Source organism: Nesoenas mayeri (genome assembly GCF_963082525.1).
Source record: "Nesoenas mayeri genome assembly, chromosome: 7".
NCBI lineage: Eukaryota > Metazoa > Chordata > Aves > Columbiformes > Columbidae > Nesoenas > Nesoenas mayeri.
In genome coordinates this window covers 12,656,167-12,674,839 of record NC_137551.1, presented here as the reverse complement: position 1 = coordinate 12,674,839, position 18,673 = coordinate 12,656,167, and the positions used below count along the sequence as shown (strand labels likewise).

Sequence of the window (18,673 nt, the reverse complement as noted above, 5' to 3'; positions counted from 1 at the left end):
AAAAAGGTGTCATTCTTTTGTATTTACATTAACAACACACATGCTATTTTTAAGCATTCTGTGTGAACTCTCTAGCCTTAAGAAAAAGAAATAATTTATTACAGGCTATTTGACATTGCTTTTAAAAAACCAGCAGGTCTCATCCTATTCTTTAAATATTGTCTTGTGACTTTTGACAGGATCCCAGAGCTGTCGAGGTGTGCAAGAACCTCACCCCTCAGCTCAGAGCAAGGGCAGCCACAGCAGGTTTCTTGAGACCATTTCCATACAGGTTTTGAATATCTCCCGGGACAGAGATTCTCTGGGCAGCCTGTTCCAGTGTTCAAGCACTGTGAGGGTAAAAAAGTTTTTCCTTTTCTGTAAATGGAATTTCTCATATTTAAAATAGCATCCATTGCCTCTGGTCCTGTCACTGGGCCACACTGAGAAGAGCCCGGCTCTGGTGGCTTCATTCCCTTCCACCAGGTATATCAGTAACATCCCCTCCAGCCTTCTTTACTCCAGGCTCAACAAACCCAGTTCTGTCAGCTTCTCCTTGTGTGTCAGATGCTCTAAGGCCTTAATCATCATAGTGACCCTTATTTTACTTTTATTAACTTTTATATATTAGCAATAAATTAGTTTTGTTGATGAGTCAACAAAAAGAGATGGAAGAGGTAGTCATGACTTAAATATGATATATTTTTAACACATAAATGTATTGCTGTCCAACTGATAAAGCTCATAGTTTTGCTTCATCTTCACTTCTATTTCTTTAAAATAGAGAATCATTCTAAGTTAACAAAAATAACCATATTTTATATTTTTTTATCTTATTTATTTTTTTTTTCTTCTATGCTCAATGCTTCAGTATAAATTAATTCTTTTAATTAGGCAATAATTCCCACTATGGCATTTAATATGCACTGTACCTTGCTCCTCTTGACATATGAATCTTCTTCATATACATCACGGGAGAGGCCAAAATCTGAAATCTTCATTTTGCGCCCTTCTGCCACCAATACATTTCTGGCTGCCAAATCGCGGTGGACGAGCTTTTGGAAGAAAACCACAATAGTGTTTATACTTCTTGTGGAGGGATCAACTGCTGACACATCCATCTATCACAAGGACATGCTCAGATCACTGTTATACTGCCCTACCTTCATTTCTGCGAGGTACTGCATTCCTCGGGATATCTGCCATGCAAATGATATCAGATCTCCCATTGTTAAGGCTCTCTCATCAGGATTGTCCAAATAACTTGAATTTCTGTTGCCATCACTACCCACATAGCTTGGTCCTACTTTTCGACTTTCCCTGAGAAAACTGCGCAAGGAGCCATATTTAGCATATTCCACAATTAAATACAGTGGGCCTGAAATAACAAACACACTGATAAGTAAACAATTAATAGATAATCATTTAATTTTTTCAAAAAAGTCTCCTCTAATCAACGCATTGCTTTGAACAGTCAGAGGCTCCAGACACCTCTGGCCTCTACATAAAAGGCACTGAATCAGACATGGAATCACAGAATATTTTTAGCTTACATCCTCTATGCAAATTTCAGCCTAAATCAAAGCAGAACTCAGGCTCATATATGCTCTCACCTAGAGACAGCCTTCTTACAAATCAGATTGGTGAAACAGCCCAACTTAGAGAAACTTAAGAAATAAAAAATCAAAATACTTTTCTGGAGTGCGTGATACTGAGCTCACAAATCATCGGCTAATTCCAGTGTTGTATGTGAGATGCCTTTTCATAGCACTAAGAAACATTCTGACATTTCAATCCATTAGTTTCTTTTCCCCATTACCCACATGAATAATATCCACTCAGTGCTTTTAACGCTAAATACATTTGTCTGCCATATCAAAGCCCTCCCATCCCATACACTAATGAATTAACTTGATATTTATTAAAAGCCTATGACTCAGAAACAATTCACTTCCTTCGAGATGGAAAAATACATTGTACTGAAAAGAAAAAAAAATACATCCTGCTCCACTGGTTCATTACTTTACTGAGACTCAGAGATGACTCAGTCCTGAGTTATATTTTCTGTCTACAAAATGGAACAGCACCAGCTGGGCAAAGGCAGCAGACCTTTGCCCAAGGTCACAACATGCATACTGTGACTTTAGGCTGCATAATTACAGATGCAAAAGGAAGAGGATGTTGCCATGCAACTTCATTTAATATGAACAGAAATTATTCAGATCAATTCCTATGCACAACAATGAAAAAAACTGACAGTTTATAATATGCATGTCTGAAAATCTCCCACCTTGAAATAAATGTTTCAATATCTGTGGCTTTTAGCAAATATTTCACAACAACAGGGAGATGATGGTTTTGTGACAAAGGAGGAGAACTGAATATCAATCTAACATCCAGCTATATTTTAACAAAAGGATCTGTAGTTGTCTTGTCTTTTTTCCCTTTTTTTTTCCAAGGGAGATCTCAGTCCCTGGTTCAGGCCTCAAAGCATTGTTTTAGTATGAATAACAACAATAATGAAAACCTCATTAATCTTTAAATATAACCCACATTTGGAAACAATAATGTAAATATAAATAACAATATAAAAATAAATATTGATTGGAAGAGAACTGGTAGTAGATTGGTTACATTTTGAATGGCTTCAGAATCAAAATGTATATTGAAGAAAATCACAGGAAGAATGCTTAGTTACACTGAATTGCATTTTCCTTTCCTTTTAAACATTGCTTTTCTTATAGGTCCCTCTTTTTTTCAGCCAGCAGCAAACTTAAAAGATGCTCAGCAATTATTAAGCAGTGGTCCAAACTCAATGACCTGCTTTTTATTTCTGTGGTTGATATTTTCATCTTAATAACAAGCTTCTAATATTTACCATCTTGACTGCAGGCTCCATAAAGTTTGATGACATGAGGATGGTTCACCTGTTTCAGAAGGTTGAACTCCGAAAGCAAATCTCGCAGCTCGCTCTGGGAAGCATTTTCTGCAGAAAGCATCCAAACACACAGTTGTGGTTAGGAAAGCATTACTCAAGAGTTCTCTATGTACCGCCTGACGTACAAGATCAACCATTTCTCCTGGAATTAGCAAGAGGTTGGAAAAGTCCAGACTTCTCCACTAGAGAGACAGTTCCCCACCTCCAGTCTCCTGCAGTCGTTCACATCGGAACCAAGCGACTGGGGCTGCTGCTGTTCTGGCTCAGTCACCTGCTCTAATAATCGCTCTGCCCTGATACAAATGACTAGAGGAGCAGGTCAGCTAAGAACCGAGACCATTGTCTGTAATGTCTTGAAGATGCCATGAAATTATTACAGACCTTTTCTAGTGTTCTAGAGTAACTTTTTAGGGTGAATTACTGCAGTGAAAGCTTCAGAAACATAAAAAGCCAAGGTTTTACATTTATCAAACAAAAAAGACTTGCTCAGTTAACTCTCTCCTCCTCCTGAATACTTTTTCCGACAGAATAAAAATCCACTAATCTACTGGCTTACACTTGTAGCACGCATCCTGATCTAGAAGCTAAACATACAGTTCAGATTGTTTTTACTGGGAGACATGTATGCAGACTTTGCTGATGTCAGTGGAATCGTGTGACTGTGTATCCCCTAGAGGCTTTCTCAGTCTTTCAGGCATTTTGGTTTTGCAGAATTCTTCTGACTAACAAACTTCTTCTTTGAACGCACTGGGGCTTGAAGGAGACCTTCAGTCATAAAGACACCATAGGTCAGAGAAAACCCTTTTTCTACCTCATTCTTAATCCCTCTGACATATGAACCTCTCTGGATAGTTCCTACAGAGTGTTATTAAGGGACAGTTGACAAGTATGTGGACACATTTACTTAAAGCTAATAAAAAACAAGTTCAGATTCTGATCTCTGGTACCACACTGTATGTTTTTCCATAAAAGCTGTAAGCACCAAATTATTTATTTACATATCCATTTAAAATACATGTGCTAATAGTTTGCCCTAGTCATGATATTTTTTTATTCTGTTCTATTATATGTTTGTATTAGTAATATATGTTTGTATCTGCCATATATTATTTATAGTGTGAACCTCCACTTTGACTTCAGAGTCTTCTACCCCAGGGAATGCAAGATTGAATGGTCTCTCACTAGTGATAGTGACTACCAAAAATACTCATTTAGGTAAAACAAAAATTAACATCAACTTAATGCCTGTGAGGAAGTCCTATATTTCTAGCTCTGAAACCGTATAGCATGTGCAACAACAGAACAAAGTTCCCCATGTACCCTACCTGTTTGTCTGATGAAAAAAATAACTTCGCTAGTGCACAAAGGGAGACAATTAGCTCTAAAGCTTTATGCCTCTTGTTTTTACAAATTTTGAATAGTGTCTGTTTACATGTAGGTTGGTGTTTTCCCCTTTAACTTTATTGTAATGACGGTATTCATATCATACAGGAGGTCAGATTTAATTTATATGAGAAAAGTGCCAATAATGGGCACTTTAAACCTCCAGCCATAGATCCAAGACTGTCTTGGCTCAGCTAATTACTTACTGTTCCTTGCTCCTTCCCCAATACTTACTGTCAAGTTGGCAAAGTAGGAAACATCCTACTCTGTTCTTAAGCACAGATCATGCCCATCTACACAGCTCAGGCAGGAGATAGCTTTTATGCAATAAGCAGGGGGCTTTCTCCATTATACATTGGTTCACATACCATTCCCTTTCAAAAATCAGGCAGAGTGAAGTCCCTAATACTTGGACAAATTACCTCTTTTGTATCTGTTATATGGAAAGAATGGGTGATGTTGGCCTGATCCAAAATAACTGTCCTGACAGCATTGTAAAGACCACTGTGGACTAACGCATTTCTTATATTTAGTCGTTATGTGTTAACAGTAAAGTTAAACTGATAGCAACTGATAGCAAATATATGCAGAATGACAAATGTTCTCCCCAGCCAAGCTGGAAAATAGAATTTCAGGTGACTATCTGCAATGTAATTTACATTACAAAGGGATTCATTAGAGCCTGAAGTATTACTGTAAATGTCAGATCAATTTATTAAAATAAGGTGCTTAAAATAAAGGGTGACTCCTTCGCATTATCAATTCTGTCAACTCTTTCCTTCTTAAGAGCTAGGGGAAGCTAAATGTTAAATTATCCGCAAGTAAAAGCAACATTTTAACCACTGCATCTTGGAATCTTAACTCTGTCGCATGTTGTTAGTGAAAATGTGTTAGAAAAATCAGTGACACAAGTACACAAATAAATATGAAATGAAATTATTACTAAGACTATTCTATTGATAATGGTATACCGGTCATTACTTGAGTATTACATGTTAACTAGTCTTCACTTCTGAACAGACTTAGTTCCTGGATTTCCTCCACATGACCTGTTCTCCACTGAACCTCTTGCAATGCAGACATGCACTTCATAATGCATTTATTTCTGTGGTAAAATAATTAGATGGGCAGCATCTTTGCTCGGAAGCAGCAGATGAGGTCCATAAGCCTTTCTGAAGCTTGTTTCTCTATTCTGTTTCATGTATCTCTAGGTGCCTGATATGTAGGGACTACATGCTCATATGAACGAGTACACAAGATGGTAGAGAAGGACACAATTTTCTTTTCATACCTATTTCATCTTTCAGAATGTGGTGAAAAAAAAGGCCTTCTGAAGGAACCGATTTAAGCACTGACCTCTTTCACTATCCTTGCATGTCTAGTGAATTCCTAATTAGAAACCAGGCTCAGATATTAGATATGTAAAATCTATACTCACATATATAATTGTAAAGGTGGCAAAAGCCATGCATTACAACAGCTTCCACCTGAAATGTGCAGTAATACTGGAGAATTCCTACTTCAGAGACCAAGCAAAAACATTGATTTCTTCATGGTTTTCTTTCAGAATAATTTATTTTCTATATGGGAAAGCAGCAGGTATATTTGGGGCTGAAGCTACTGAACAAAAACAGGAACAAATGGTCAAGGTCTAAATGTTATCATCTCAACATTATGTAGACATACTTTTTTTATCCGTGGCTTTAAAGTCTTAGGAAAAACTGAAGACCAGGAGACCGCAATGGGCTATTCAAGCCAGTTTGGCAGAGCTACTAGTAATTGAAAAGCAGATCAGAAAATATAAAAGTAGATGGAATTCTCAATCAGAAAAATAACTTAATAGTTCTACTATGTATCTTGACATTCTCACTTTCATTGAAAAAGTTTCATTTAAAAAGCTTTGTCAAAGAAAAAACTGGGTAGAGGAAAAAGGAAAAAAAAAATCAGAAAGCTTTAACAAGCCATTGCAATATTCCTATCAATGCCAAACAAAATTACATACATTTTCTATGTTAAGTTAGGGTCTCCTCACACATAATTAATTACGATTTGTGGAAACTACTTATATGGATCAATGTGATGCTGGCTCCTAAAGCAAGAAATCTGTTAGAATATAACAGAATGCTGGAAAAAAATGGAGGTTGTGACAATGGTTGGTTTTAGCTGACCTCTTACTTTCATGTGAGCCCCTCTTAAAATCCATTCAGAGATTACAAGAACTAGTTTTCAAATCATTTCAGACCCAAATGTGAATGTACCTTTTAGCATTTTTACTGCCACAGTGGTATAGCCAGCTCTTCCCTTGAGTCGGAATGCTGTTGCCTTGACAACCTTTCCAAATTCTCCTTCTCCAAGAGTCTTGCCCAAAACCAGGTTCTTCCGAGGGAACTCCCACTTTGGATCTTCCTGCAGGAGAGAAAAAGAACCCTATAAGATGAAGCAAGAAAAGGAGCAGCTAGCTGTACCCAAAGTGTTAATGTTCAATAGGAAAACATTCTTCAAGAATCGGTACACTTTGGTGTACAATGCTTGGTTGCTTTTTTGATCAGTATCAGTGTATTCCTACAAAAGCTTCTGAATCTTTAGGTATTTTGAAAGTATTTTTCCATTACCTTGAAATAATCTACTTCAAAACAAGCTGTACACGTAGTCTATGGATAATGGATTATATTTACAGGTCTGGAAAAATTGGATACAGATGAAAAATGAAAAAATAAAGGAGAAATGCTTGCTTTCAGAATAACTATGAATATGTGACCTTGGACTTCACATAGAAGTATATCACTTTTACTCACAGAATAAGGATTTCCCTTAAGAATTCATCAGAGAGAACAATCCTTCTCTTACAGAATTAGTGCTATTAAGCCTTACAGTTGCAAAAATGATGAGAGGTGGACAAACGACAAGAAATGAAAGAAAACGGAGCATAAGGTCTGTGAAGACCTCAATATCTAATATCCAAACAGATTTGATGTTGTCACATGTCTCATAAAGTGGCACTGCTTCTGTACCATGTCAGTCCATGAAAATCCACCAGCCAGCAGGCATCCTGGATAGTATGTGATAGATTAAATGTATGATCGCATGACTGGGAAAGGATCCTCAAGACGTGGGTAAGACTTGTACTTCAACCAACACCTACAGCCTGTTTTGTTTTAAACTTACCCTTGTTGTGATACTATGGTTCATCACAGAGACTACGAACCTACAGATTATTAGTATTTAATTGGACAAAGAAAACCACACTACTGTCAAATGCAGAGTTACATTTAGTTAAAAAAAAAAGGCTCAAATTAGGCCTAAGATGCTATATTGTATTAAAACATAACAAAAATATACGGCTTATACAATTATTCATTAATTATCTTCACTTCCCTGCCTGTACGCATGGTTTCTGGTTTATTATAGTTAGCTGAATCAGGTATTTCTTTGAATAGATTGCATTTCTCTAAGATTTTCTGCATGAATAAATATTCTTCAGGAACAATAAAGATATAGAAAAAGAGCATGCAAAATGACGTCAGACTTACTGGTATTTTAAAGGTGTCTACAGACACCTGGTTCTCCATGGAATCTAAAGAAGACCGGCGGACATTAGTGGAAGAATAACTGATGGGGTAGGACTGGGCTGGGCGTCGGAACGTCATTTCTGCAGAGGCAATAGGTGGCTTCGGAGAATTCTTGTGGTACCGATGGATGAAATAGGAAGAAAGCAGCACGGAGATGATGAAGGACAGCAGCACTGCCCCTGCTATCACAGTCTTGCACACATCATCACACAGTTGCTCTGTGGACCAAGAACAACTTCTTAGAACTTTGCTTGCTGCCTCCTACTTCCGATTTGGCAGCACACGCGACACACACATAGGTGTGACAGAAACAGAACTCAAAATCATTTACAAACTTAGGAAATCCTAATAGCTAATTCTCAATGAAATCTCAGAATTTGCAAATATGCCCACTGCACGTACCAATTTTGGACACCAACAGGTAATTGTTTGCCTAACTGTTTAAATGTAAGCGCAGGTAGCTTGACCCCATATTCCTGACCTTTGTAGACGTAAGCTACTTCTGTCACTATTCTTTAAGACCCAGCCTACCATATATTGATCCTCTGATGCCACTTACATCTCTGGAGACATGTAACTGAATTTTTCTTGTGGACAACAGTTTATGTTAGAGTCATCCAACTCATCAAATAAAATCTTTGAATGTGAATTTAATTCATTATTCCACTTATTAGACATTAAATAACATTTATCTTCAACTTTTTAGATTAGGAGACTTAGAATATTTCTGATTTGTATTTAACAAAATAATTATTTCTGAAAACACTGCCTAATGCTGCAACTGCTTCAAAAGCAATATGCCTTTTTTTCCTCCCCATTTCCTACTTTGCCTTTTGCAGAAGCACTTTTAGTGTCTTGCTTTGGAAACTGAGTTTACTTAAGTCCGTGTGCCACTAGACAGCATTCCTAAGGAGTCACTTCCTGAAGACACTGAGAGATCCAAAATACAGTCCTTGCACTGTTCGTAAGACAATCCTGACTTCAGATCCATAGTGACCTTAGCTACGTCTGCAACCTGTACCTCAGAAGTAGAAACAGCACAATATCCCTCCACAATTTCAAAAAAAGAAAGGCAAAAGCAAGAAGCTTTATGCTTCCTCTTTTTCTTCTTATGCCTTCCAAAAATTTACTCAAAAGAGTAAACTGAGATATATACCAAACAATTCAGCTGATGTGAAATATTTCATGTTATAAGCAATAATAAAATTTATTAAAAAACAAAAGAAAACAAACAAACCACCAGTACTTAATCCACATCAATCTTTTTTAAACAAATGTATAGAGCTTTTCTGTTTAAGCAAAGGTCAGTGAAAAAAGTAATCCACTAATCCACACCTCTTCCTAACACAATGGCTGCTGGCTGTCTCTGACATTTGGAAGCTGAGATTTTTGAGAAATGATTAGGAGGCTGGAATTACTTCAAAGTAATAGAAGTCATTATTCTAATTCTGCTAGCTGTCTTTGTAAACACCAGGTGAGTCTCACTAAAATGCAAATGCTGCTGGAAAGCAAAGGACAACCAACCTGTTTGTCATGTAGTAACAGATAAAAAGGATTCTTTAATCAAAGACAGAAATAACCTCCCTCTGGACATTTTCAGGCTCCAGAGTAGAAGGTGCCAGTTCTTAATTAATTTAGGTATTGCTTATTAACATGCTCACGCATTTAAATCATTGTATACATACAGAAGGTAGATATAAACAAAGGAAAAGACTAATATGAGAACAGCAGATAATGTTTAGACTTACCCTGGATATCATCTTTCTCACAGTAACAGTTCTGTCTTGGGAAGCAGTAACAAATCCCATGTCCTGACCTAATTCCAAGATTTCCAGTGCCTTTCCCATGACCACCAATAATGTTTGCACCTAATCAAACACAGACACAAGCCAAGATTCTCACATGTAGTCAAAGGAAAAAAAAAAGGCTCAAAGTTTTCCATGGGTTTATCCTAGTATGCATCTGAAATTTGACGGAGCAGTACAGTGATAATGACAGGGATTCCTGAGAATGAGGGGAGTGTCTAAATTCTGGAATTTCTGAGATCATGAGGTGAGGGGATCTTGGAATGCTTGAACATTAGACTTGATTAGCAGCTATTCCCATTATAGCAAACTCTGGATTAAAATATATCTATACTAAAAATACAATTATTCTCCTATTCTCCTTGCAACACATAGTTGAGATACTTTCCTTATTTCACATACCCATTAGAAGCTTCTATAGAATGCCATTATGTATGCCAAACACCTACTTAAATGATCATCTCATGGCTGTCATGGTTCAGTTAGCTCATAAAGCTTTATGATTCTGTATCATTGAGGTCTTATGTTTTAAAATTCTCTGTAAAATATCTTCCCTATTTTAGTTTTCTCTACCATCGTTTTATGGGTTTTTTTACACATGAGGTGATGTACCAGTTGTATTGACCTGCAGTCTACAGACTTCAATTCTATTCCTGGTATCAATGCCAATTTCCTCTTACCTTGGAAAAGTCCAATGTAGATAACTATACTTAATCACATCTCTAAAATGCCATGAGACAGTCTAGCAAAAGCACTAAGAGTAAGTGCCAAGTGTAATGATAAAAAAATGAATCTTTCATTATCTAATGTTGGGAAAAAAGTGCAGCAACTCATACAGAACTACTCTTGATTTCAAGCAGGAGTTCTTCATGCAGAGTGAATGCGACTGTGTTTCCAAGTAAGTCACTTTTTTTCCTGCATATATATTATAAAAATGACCATTAGTTGTGACATTTTCCATTCATAAATAGCCTTTAATCACAAGCAGAATTGTATAGACAGAAACCAACCAAGTTCTGCAAGCTTAGCTGCCTTTCAGAAAAATTGCCTACACCATGAAGGGACTCAAAAGACGAATGAGTTATTTTCAATATAGTCTTCTTTTTATTTCAACTAATTTTCCTCCATTATCTCTAATTTAGTAACAGACTGAATGACCATTTCTTTTACATTTCTTTGGATGTCTAACATGAATTGTGGAAGAGGATATTTTTTGACAACAGCAAGGCAAACATCCTTTTTTAGAAGAAGTGAAATGGGGACTTGAGTATTTATACAAAATAGACAAACTTGACCATCTTTCCAGAGAGGCCATATCTACTAAATTATGTGCAGCTCGGACGGTTAATTTTGGAAGAGACTGTGCTGAGCAGTGCTCTCTGAGCTGACACGTGTTTGAAGAAGCGTGGGTATTCCCAAAAATTCTTGGTTTTCCACCCACCAGCCAACTCTGTCTATCATGAAGAGGTGAAGAAATGAAGTTTCCATTAGCCTCAGAAAAATCATATGTATTTATGTATGTCTGGATATGTTTGACGACCTGGAAGAAGGGGGAAGTGGGAGATGAGCAGGTCCTATCTAAACTGTTCACAAGGGAGGGATTTGGGCACAAAGGGTTTTTACACAGCATGGAAAGGAGTACACATTCACTGCAGGTGTACATTAGAAACAAAGAGCTTCCTGTACACATCCCAGAGACTCAGAAACGTAATTTTTGCCAATGCATTGCTGGTAGGGAAATTCCAAGAGCTATCAATATTGGTTTGAATTATGTGGTCTTTCACATGCTCCTGCTTTAAATCATCAGCTGTTTCCATCGCCCTGTGGTGGGAAAGATCTTTCCCTGTTTCAAGACTGTTTGGAAAAAGGAAAAACAGAGGCCATATCCCACATCACATCAAAATTCAGAAAGTAAAAAGACTGGCTGTTGGACAAAACTAAATATCATGTCCAACTACCACTGAAAACAATGACATGCAAAGCAAGGGAGAAGCAGTATGGGGGCTTTTTTTTTCCATTATCAGAAAGCCAAAGTTCAGAGGAACCTACGAAGCTCATTTACAAATGTTTAGCTAGATTCTCACACTGCAAACAGAGCTGAAGCAGCAGTTACTTGCTAAAAGAAAGTCTCTGGCTTAGAATGCAGTTAGGTTGCCTCTATTTGACAGTCACAACCACAGATGTTTCAGCTGAGTGCCCTTAAATGCAATATTCATAATGTTAGTGTGAGAAAGCAATTCTGGAACTCAAGTACATAGCCATCATAATGATAGATTAACCGTAAAAATAAGTATTTCAGCAACTGTTTGTACTTAAAGAATATCCTTGAACTTAACATATCTGGGGTTTTTCTATGTATTGCCTTCCATTGCCAAAGAAATGTCCCCTGCCAGTAAAAGCCAATGTAATTGTACTCCTGCACCTCTGAGCTCCCAAAACACACTCATTTCTTTGTCTCTAAGTGTACTATTTTCGGGCATCAGCCCATGTTCTGAATTGCATCAAATCACATATAAAATTATCCAACTCTGGCATTAAAAAGGCATACATAACATCTTGAAAGCTTGTCTTACTTGCCCGCTTCTATTATCTAATAAGACAGTATTTCTTTCAGACTTCTGTTGAGCAAAACATCTGATGCTGCATATGTTGCGTATTACGTGTTTTAGCATTGCAGCCTCTGGCACAAATATTTCCACTTTTAGAATGACAACTGATTCTGGCTTTTACCAATAAAGAATTATTTCCAGATGATTAGAGAAGTTATTTGCATTCACTTCTAGCATTTCTGCCACTATGACTGCTTTTTATGCACTCTAATGAAATAATTAGCTTTGTGATAAAAGTCATTTACAATACACAATCTCATTCTTGCATGTAAGAAATGAAAAAAAACCCCTCTTTAATTCATTCCTTTTATAGAGGAACATAAGTTCTAGCCTGTAAGAATAACCTCTAAGATTCAACTTCAAAATGTAAACTTGGAGTATAGAATGCCAGACCCAGGAGAATTATTCAAGAAATGTCTATGCCTTTTTTCCTGAATTAGATACTGGATGCTGTATAAAGACATCCACTCAAAAATTGCTGTCTCATAGAAGACCGAAATTGCTCAGGTGCAATATGCTGTTTTTCTAACCTTTTTACCTTCTAGGGTGATTTGTGAACTTGCAGGTATGAGTGAATGCAATGTAGATAGATGTGCTCATGAAAACACACAAATGCATTTCAATTCTTCCTTCATGGATGCTGTTCATATGAATCTCTGCCTGTATCTTCAAATAGGTAAGGCATTGGATCATTTTGGTGGTCACCTGTCAAATAAGGCCAGGTGCATTTCCCCAAATGATCCTTTGCAAGCACATTTATTTTAAACCGAAGTTTGTTTCTTTTTATTTATTTAAATTTCAGTTCAAATAGGCGTGGTTTCTATCTTATTGTGCTCAAATTTGGAAATATGGCATTAACTTGTTTAAAACCTATACTTGTTTCAGTAAATACCTCCACTGAAAAGCACTACCTGTGAATTAACACAGGGAGCAGAACAAAAATTATTGAGAAAATGTTATCTTTCCACCACTGTCAGCCAATAGTTGTTGGCTGACTAGCTTAATAAAGAACGAGATTAGTCCCCATAACCTTAACTCTCTTGTATGATTCAAACCCCAGTATGGTAATGCAGAGATGGTAAATATGTTGAGCCTGTAAAATTATTTGGGATCAAGAAAGTGGAACTTGAACAGCCATCAGTGGTGACACAAAAAAGGCAATCCTAAAACACTTCCGTACTTGTGCAGTCTTGGGGGCACACGGCTGGGTCTTTGCTCTCAATCACGTCACAAGTGCCATCCGGACAAGTCTTGATACTCGGGGTACACGTCGAATAGTTTGTGGTGATCCCTGTGAACACAGGCACAGACAGCTGCACACACACCACAAGGCTTTGAAGGAAAGCTAACTGCATGTGTATGTTCACACACCGAAAACCGGTTGCTTTTCTTTTTAAAATAAACACTTATGAATATCTATAAATACAATCTGCTGAACTAACAGGCAAGAAAACAACTAAAAGCAACTGGAAGGACTATATTTTTCACTATGTTTTCTGCTTTGTGCCTTTGACAGCCCTTTGGGCATGTCACTTGCAGTTACAGTGAGTATTACTTGAAAAAGAGCTATTTGACCATTTTGAGTCTCAAGAGCGGCTTTCACAACTAAGGATGCCTCTACACAATTTCACACATATTTGAATACAAAATTACAAGTAGGCAAAGATAATTTATGATACTCATGCAGTTTGAAGGGATAAAGCATGAACACAGAGGCATTGTTCTGGAAGAGTTAAGACTACTGTCACCCATCAGATCTGTGCTACACACCACAGGAAACAGATACAACAGAGACACTGCATCTGTGCTCAGAGTCTGCTGGGGCATACCTGCTCAGTGCCTCACTGGTACATTTAAACTTGATTCACGATCACAGAGATTATCTTGCAAGCCACAAATCACCTGTTCCAGTTACACTGGTGCAAAACCAATTCAGTACCTTGCATTTTATGCATCCATGTTCAAGATCACCAGGGACAAGATCAAGAATGACCATCCCAATTTAACAGCATTTTCCTTCCTAATGCATGTTTCATTTGGGTATTATGATTAACTTTTTTTAGCCACATCTTCTGTGTAGTTTACAATACCACATTGTCCAGCCAGAATAAATCATCTTATATCCATGGAAGCCAAATGCACAATGATGACTAAGCAGAAGCTTGGTTTCACACAACAGAAAGGTACCTTTTCCACTGCCCTGTCTCCACTGGCATCGTCCTGTCAGCACTCCCAGGCCACCACACTCCTCGCATTCAGCGTGGTGCTTGCTCACAGCACACGAGTCAGGGCAGTCCTCCTCTTTCTTTAAAACTGTTGGGAAGAGTGTTTGCCATCAGTTCAGGACAAGAGAGATGAATACACAAGCAATTCAGCTCTAACCAGAAGGAAAACTCTGTTCTTAGGGGTAGATGGGGGAAAGATGAAGAAAGGAGAGAAAGACTGAACACTAACTGACCCAAGTATCAGGAAACTTAAATAACAATTGAAGAGAAGTCCAGATGTTTCTCTTCTGTGAAATAAAATATAAACATGATGACACAAGTTATCTCTGCTTGATAGCACACTGTCAATGCCTAGAACTGTAGAAACCTGCTAACATACCGGTAACAGAGAAATGGGGACCTTAAGTACTATAGCTTCATACAAAACTTTTAATTAAGCCAAAACACTCAGTACTTGGGCTAACGTGAGAGTAGCCCAAAGAGCAACAGCTAGAAATGTGTGATTTCAGACAGCACAAGGCTCTTGCAAGAAGCAAAGTCCACTGCAGACTTGTGTTTCTTCTTCCTCAGCCTGTTCGCTCTTGGCATAGGAGTTGTGATCCGACACAAGGAAAGGGAGGCAATTGTCTGGTAGAATTTTAGGATCCTCCACAAAGTGTGATATGGTTTGGAGAGAAATGATTATGTTTCCAGTGTAATCCTCCTCTGCTGTGGCTGTTGTAGAATATTTCTTACATTCTGCCCTTGTGAACTTTCCCATAAAATGAAATAAATGCAATTGCTACATGAATGTTAAGCAAAATTATTTTTTTTAAAAAGTAAAAATTGGAGAGAGAAGTGAGGAGAAAGATGATTGAACTATACTCAGGCCAGAGACTTGTGGTTTCATATACATGGGGTTTTTTTCCCCATAAGAATATGTGAAGTAGAAAATAGAAGTCACACATACACACAAAAAAGATTCATCTATGTCAAATGTCATCATGGTCATTAGGAGTTGCACATGATACACCACCTCTCTGTGCATTAATTCTTCAAATAAATATCTGCTACAGGCAGGTCTGAATCAGAACTCAGAATGCAATCTTTGCAATCTCTATCTTGTAGCTCAAGCTCATTTTCATTGTTAATGCCATCCTTTTATAGACCACCCTACTAATGCATCATCTAATACCAGTCACAGTTTTAAATAGTAAATAGCTTTAGTTGACTCAGGCACTTACGAGTTCCTTCCAATACAATAGTGAGGAGGGTTTTGGTGTGTTTCCTGCTCTGCTTGTCTGTAGCTTGAATGGTGTATTGTATTTCCTTGCATTCGGGTCTGCGTAGCACAGAGGAGTCATTCACATAAAGGCTTCCATATTTATCTTCTCGGCCTTGAAGTATGCCGACAGCATAGCAGCTTGTGTTGTGGGACTGTAACTTGTAGGAGATGTTCACACCACGGAATTTCATACAGTTTTCGATGCAGATTTTTCCTATCTAGGCTCAAACACCAACAAAGAAATCACAGACAACAGAAACAAAACTATACATCACAAATATTCGGTGCTTCCCAAAAATGTCTGAAGGAAAATTGAGCATATTACACCTCGCAGAGTTCAGCATTTACCTTGGGTTTGCAGAGTTGATGCTGAACTACTAATGCAGTACGTGAATGCTTCAAATGGGATTTATTCTCAGGAAAAATGAGAGGTAAAGCATTACTTTTGTCTTCAGTCTAACAGTGGAAATATGTAAGAAGCCTTGACCCAGAGACTCAGTGATTCTTGGTGCCTACTGTTGATAGTCAGCAGTATGAGAACAAGGCTCTGTGATTTGAGAAAGTCTGAGTTCAGTCCCTGCTCTGTCCCAGGCTGATCAGTGAGAAAAACTTTGGTTTTGCTGGAGAAAGCAAACAGCTCAGTGTGAACAAAGCTGAGACTCTTTTCAAATAAGACAGAAATAGAAATTGCTAATACATAATTTTCAAAATAATACAGTTGAAAAGTTTCTGGCCAGCAGAGTTCTCTGAAAGTCTTAAAAGAAATAAGAACCTCATTGTTTCCCATTAGCAATTCTTTGAACATTTTAATCTAAAAATGAAAATATCCTGGTTTGCCATATTTAACTTCTGCCTGCTAGAACATCTGTGCTAGAGCATTCTTCAGTCTGAAACAATTTATTTATGAAGCACGGGAATGTAAAGCCCTGTCTCCTGTCCAGCTCCTATAGGAACTGATCCAAAGCTCACTTTGGTTTTTCCATTTACAAGAGTGGGATTCGGATCAGGTCCAGAGGCACTGGCTTTCCTTGCAGGGAAAACCACAATGTGAAGGGCGGAGTGTTATTTTGGGAACTTGGTGATGAATTCTTTTCAAATGCTGCAGTTAAGATGTGTTTTCAAGTAACACCACTGCTGGTAAAAGCGTATCTGTGCATCTTGGTCTAGCATTCTTATTAAATAATGTTTAAAAAACCCAAAAGTTTATTTGTACTAAGACCTCTTCCTGTGAACCTGGATTATATAAAATCAGAAAGGAAGCTTTTGCAGTCCTAGAAGCATACTTCGTCATAGCATAGTCCCACTTCATCTAACTTATTCTCATTGACATCACTGACTGGTCACTTGGCACCATTTGCTGGGGTTTTTTGGTGAGATTTTGGTGGCAGGATAACATGCAAAGACTATTAAAGCAATCAGAAACTAGGCCATTTCTTCCATGCTGTCTCCTCTCCACAGCATGCTGGGACTGGCAGGAAGAAAAATAAAGACTTCAGCTGTTCACAAACTCTGTCTAGACACAAGGTCTAGACAGGTCCCTTCCAGAACCACGTCATCTTAGCTTGGGTGCTGTGTTGCAACTGGCAGTGTTTTGCAACTGCTTCAACGGTGTTTCTTTGAGGCAGGAGGAGAGGCAGGAGGATAAGATAATGACGTTCCACGGCATTAGCCTTTATACACACTAGATTAAACTGTCCTTTCTGCCTACTCTGTCATAACTGCTTTTTCCAGGCACCTTTTTGATCAACAGAAATTTCCTTCAAAGGGAATGGAGAATTCCCCATAAATTCATAGTCCCTAAAGAACAGGTTATCCTTAGAGAAGCACACAGGCCAGTTTTGCTTTCTCTGCATAATTTGAGGAGAAGCTAAAAATCCTCCCCTCAAGAAGTTTCTACAAGAAAGATGGGCTTTCTCTTTTTGGCTGATTCCACAAGGTGAAGTCCAAGCTTGTAAGCTGGCTCTGCACTGCAGGCTCTGGAGCCAGCACAGCTCTGGGATGCAGCAGAGCACAGCACCAAGGCAAGGACGTAGAAGGAGTAAGCTCCTCTTTCTCATGAGGAGGGTGAAAAAGAGGCTGGTAATCAGGATTAACATCAACCTACACAGGAGGAACCTACAAGGGTGCTTTTTGCAAGACACGCAATAGTTAACACAGAAAAAACATCATCAGAAATGAGAACGGAAAAATCCATCTTTTGAGCTCCAGAGTTTAATAAAGTCTGGATAATGATAATGTTCCTCTTCACTGAATTCCAGGGACATTTGGACATATAACCTCTCTAAAAATCTCAGCCAATGTTATTCATCATTTGTCTCAGTAAATGTCAATAGAGCTTTAAGTCCTTTGATAAGTTAAATGCCACTGGGCAAGCCTTTACCATCAGGCCATGCTTCTGTTATTCAATTCATTTAGCTGCTCAAATAGACAAATGGCATCAGCCCAGCAGTTAATAATTTCTTCACGATCTTGTGTTTTCCTTATGGCAAGAGACAGTTCAGCCTTCATATTGATTTGGCCCAGTACTTTTCCTCACTGCTCTGGCACATCACAGCTAATTATGCAGACGACTTTAATAATGTGAAGTGCTGGGGACTAAGCTCCTTCCGCTGACTTGTGCTCCAACCTGAGCACACTGTAAATTCAAACTCAGCCTCAGAAGTAAGTGGATGACACTAACTGATCAAGACCAGCTCCAGAGCCAGTCTGAGTTTTGCATTTTGCTGGTCAAAAACCAGAACAAAATCTCTATGTGAATTTGTGTTTAGGCAGCACAAAGAGAGATGTCTTCCCACAGACTTGGAGTTGTTCTTGCCAGATCAGTTTTCCCTGCTACTACTGCCACCCAGTGAAACTGTATCGTTAGTAGGAAGCGTCATTGTTTCCAGAAACCCTAAAATT

At 38.1% G+C, this 18,673-nt stretch overlaps 1 protein-coding gene across 1 annotated transcript in view; it reads right to left on the bottom strand.

Annotated features, from left to right (window-relative positions):
- Positions 1–18,673, bottom strand: part of RET (ret proto-oncogene) — a gene marked incomplete at both ends in the record, with an annotated part of 81,807 nt that overhangs the window by 11,835 nt on the left and 51,299 nt on the right. Inside the window, 9 exons of the mRNA XM_080348295.1 lie at positions 912–1,034; positions 1,143–1,357; positions 2,858–2,965; positions 6,559–6,706; positions 7,831–8,087; positions 9,618–9,737; positions 13,464–13,574; positions 14,471–14,596; positions 15,732–15,990. Coding sequence (XP_080204421.1) covers positions 912–1,034; positions 1,143–1,357; positions 2,858–2,965; positions 6,559–6,706; positions 7,831–8,087; positions 9,618–9,737; positions 13,464–13,574; positions 14,471–14,596; positions 15,732–15,990 — 1,467 coding nt within the window. The remainder of the gene's footprint in view (positions 1–911; positions 1,035–1,142; positions 1,358–2,857; positions 2,966–6,558; positions 6,707–7,830; positions 8,088–9,617; positions 9,738–13,463; positions 13,575–14,470; positions 14,597–15,731; positions 15,991–18,673) is intronic.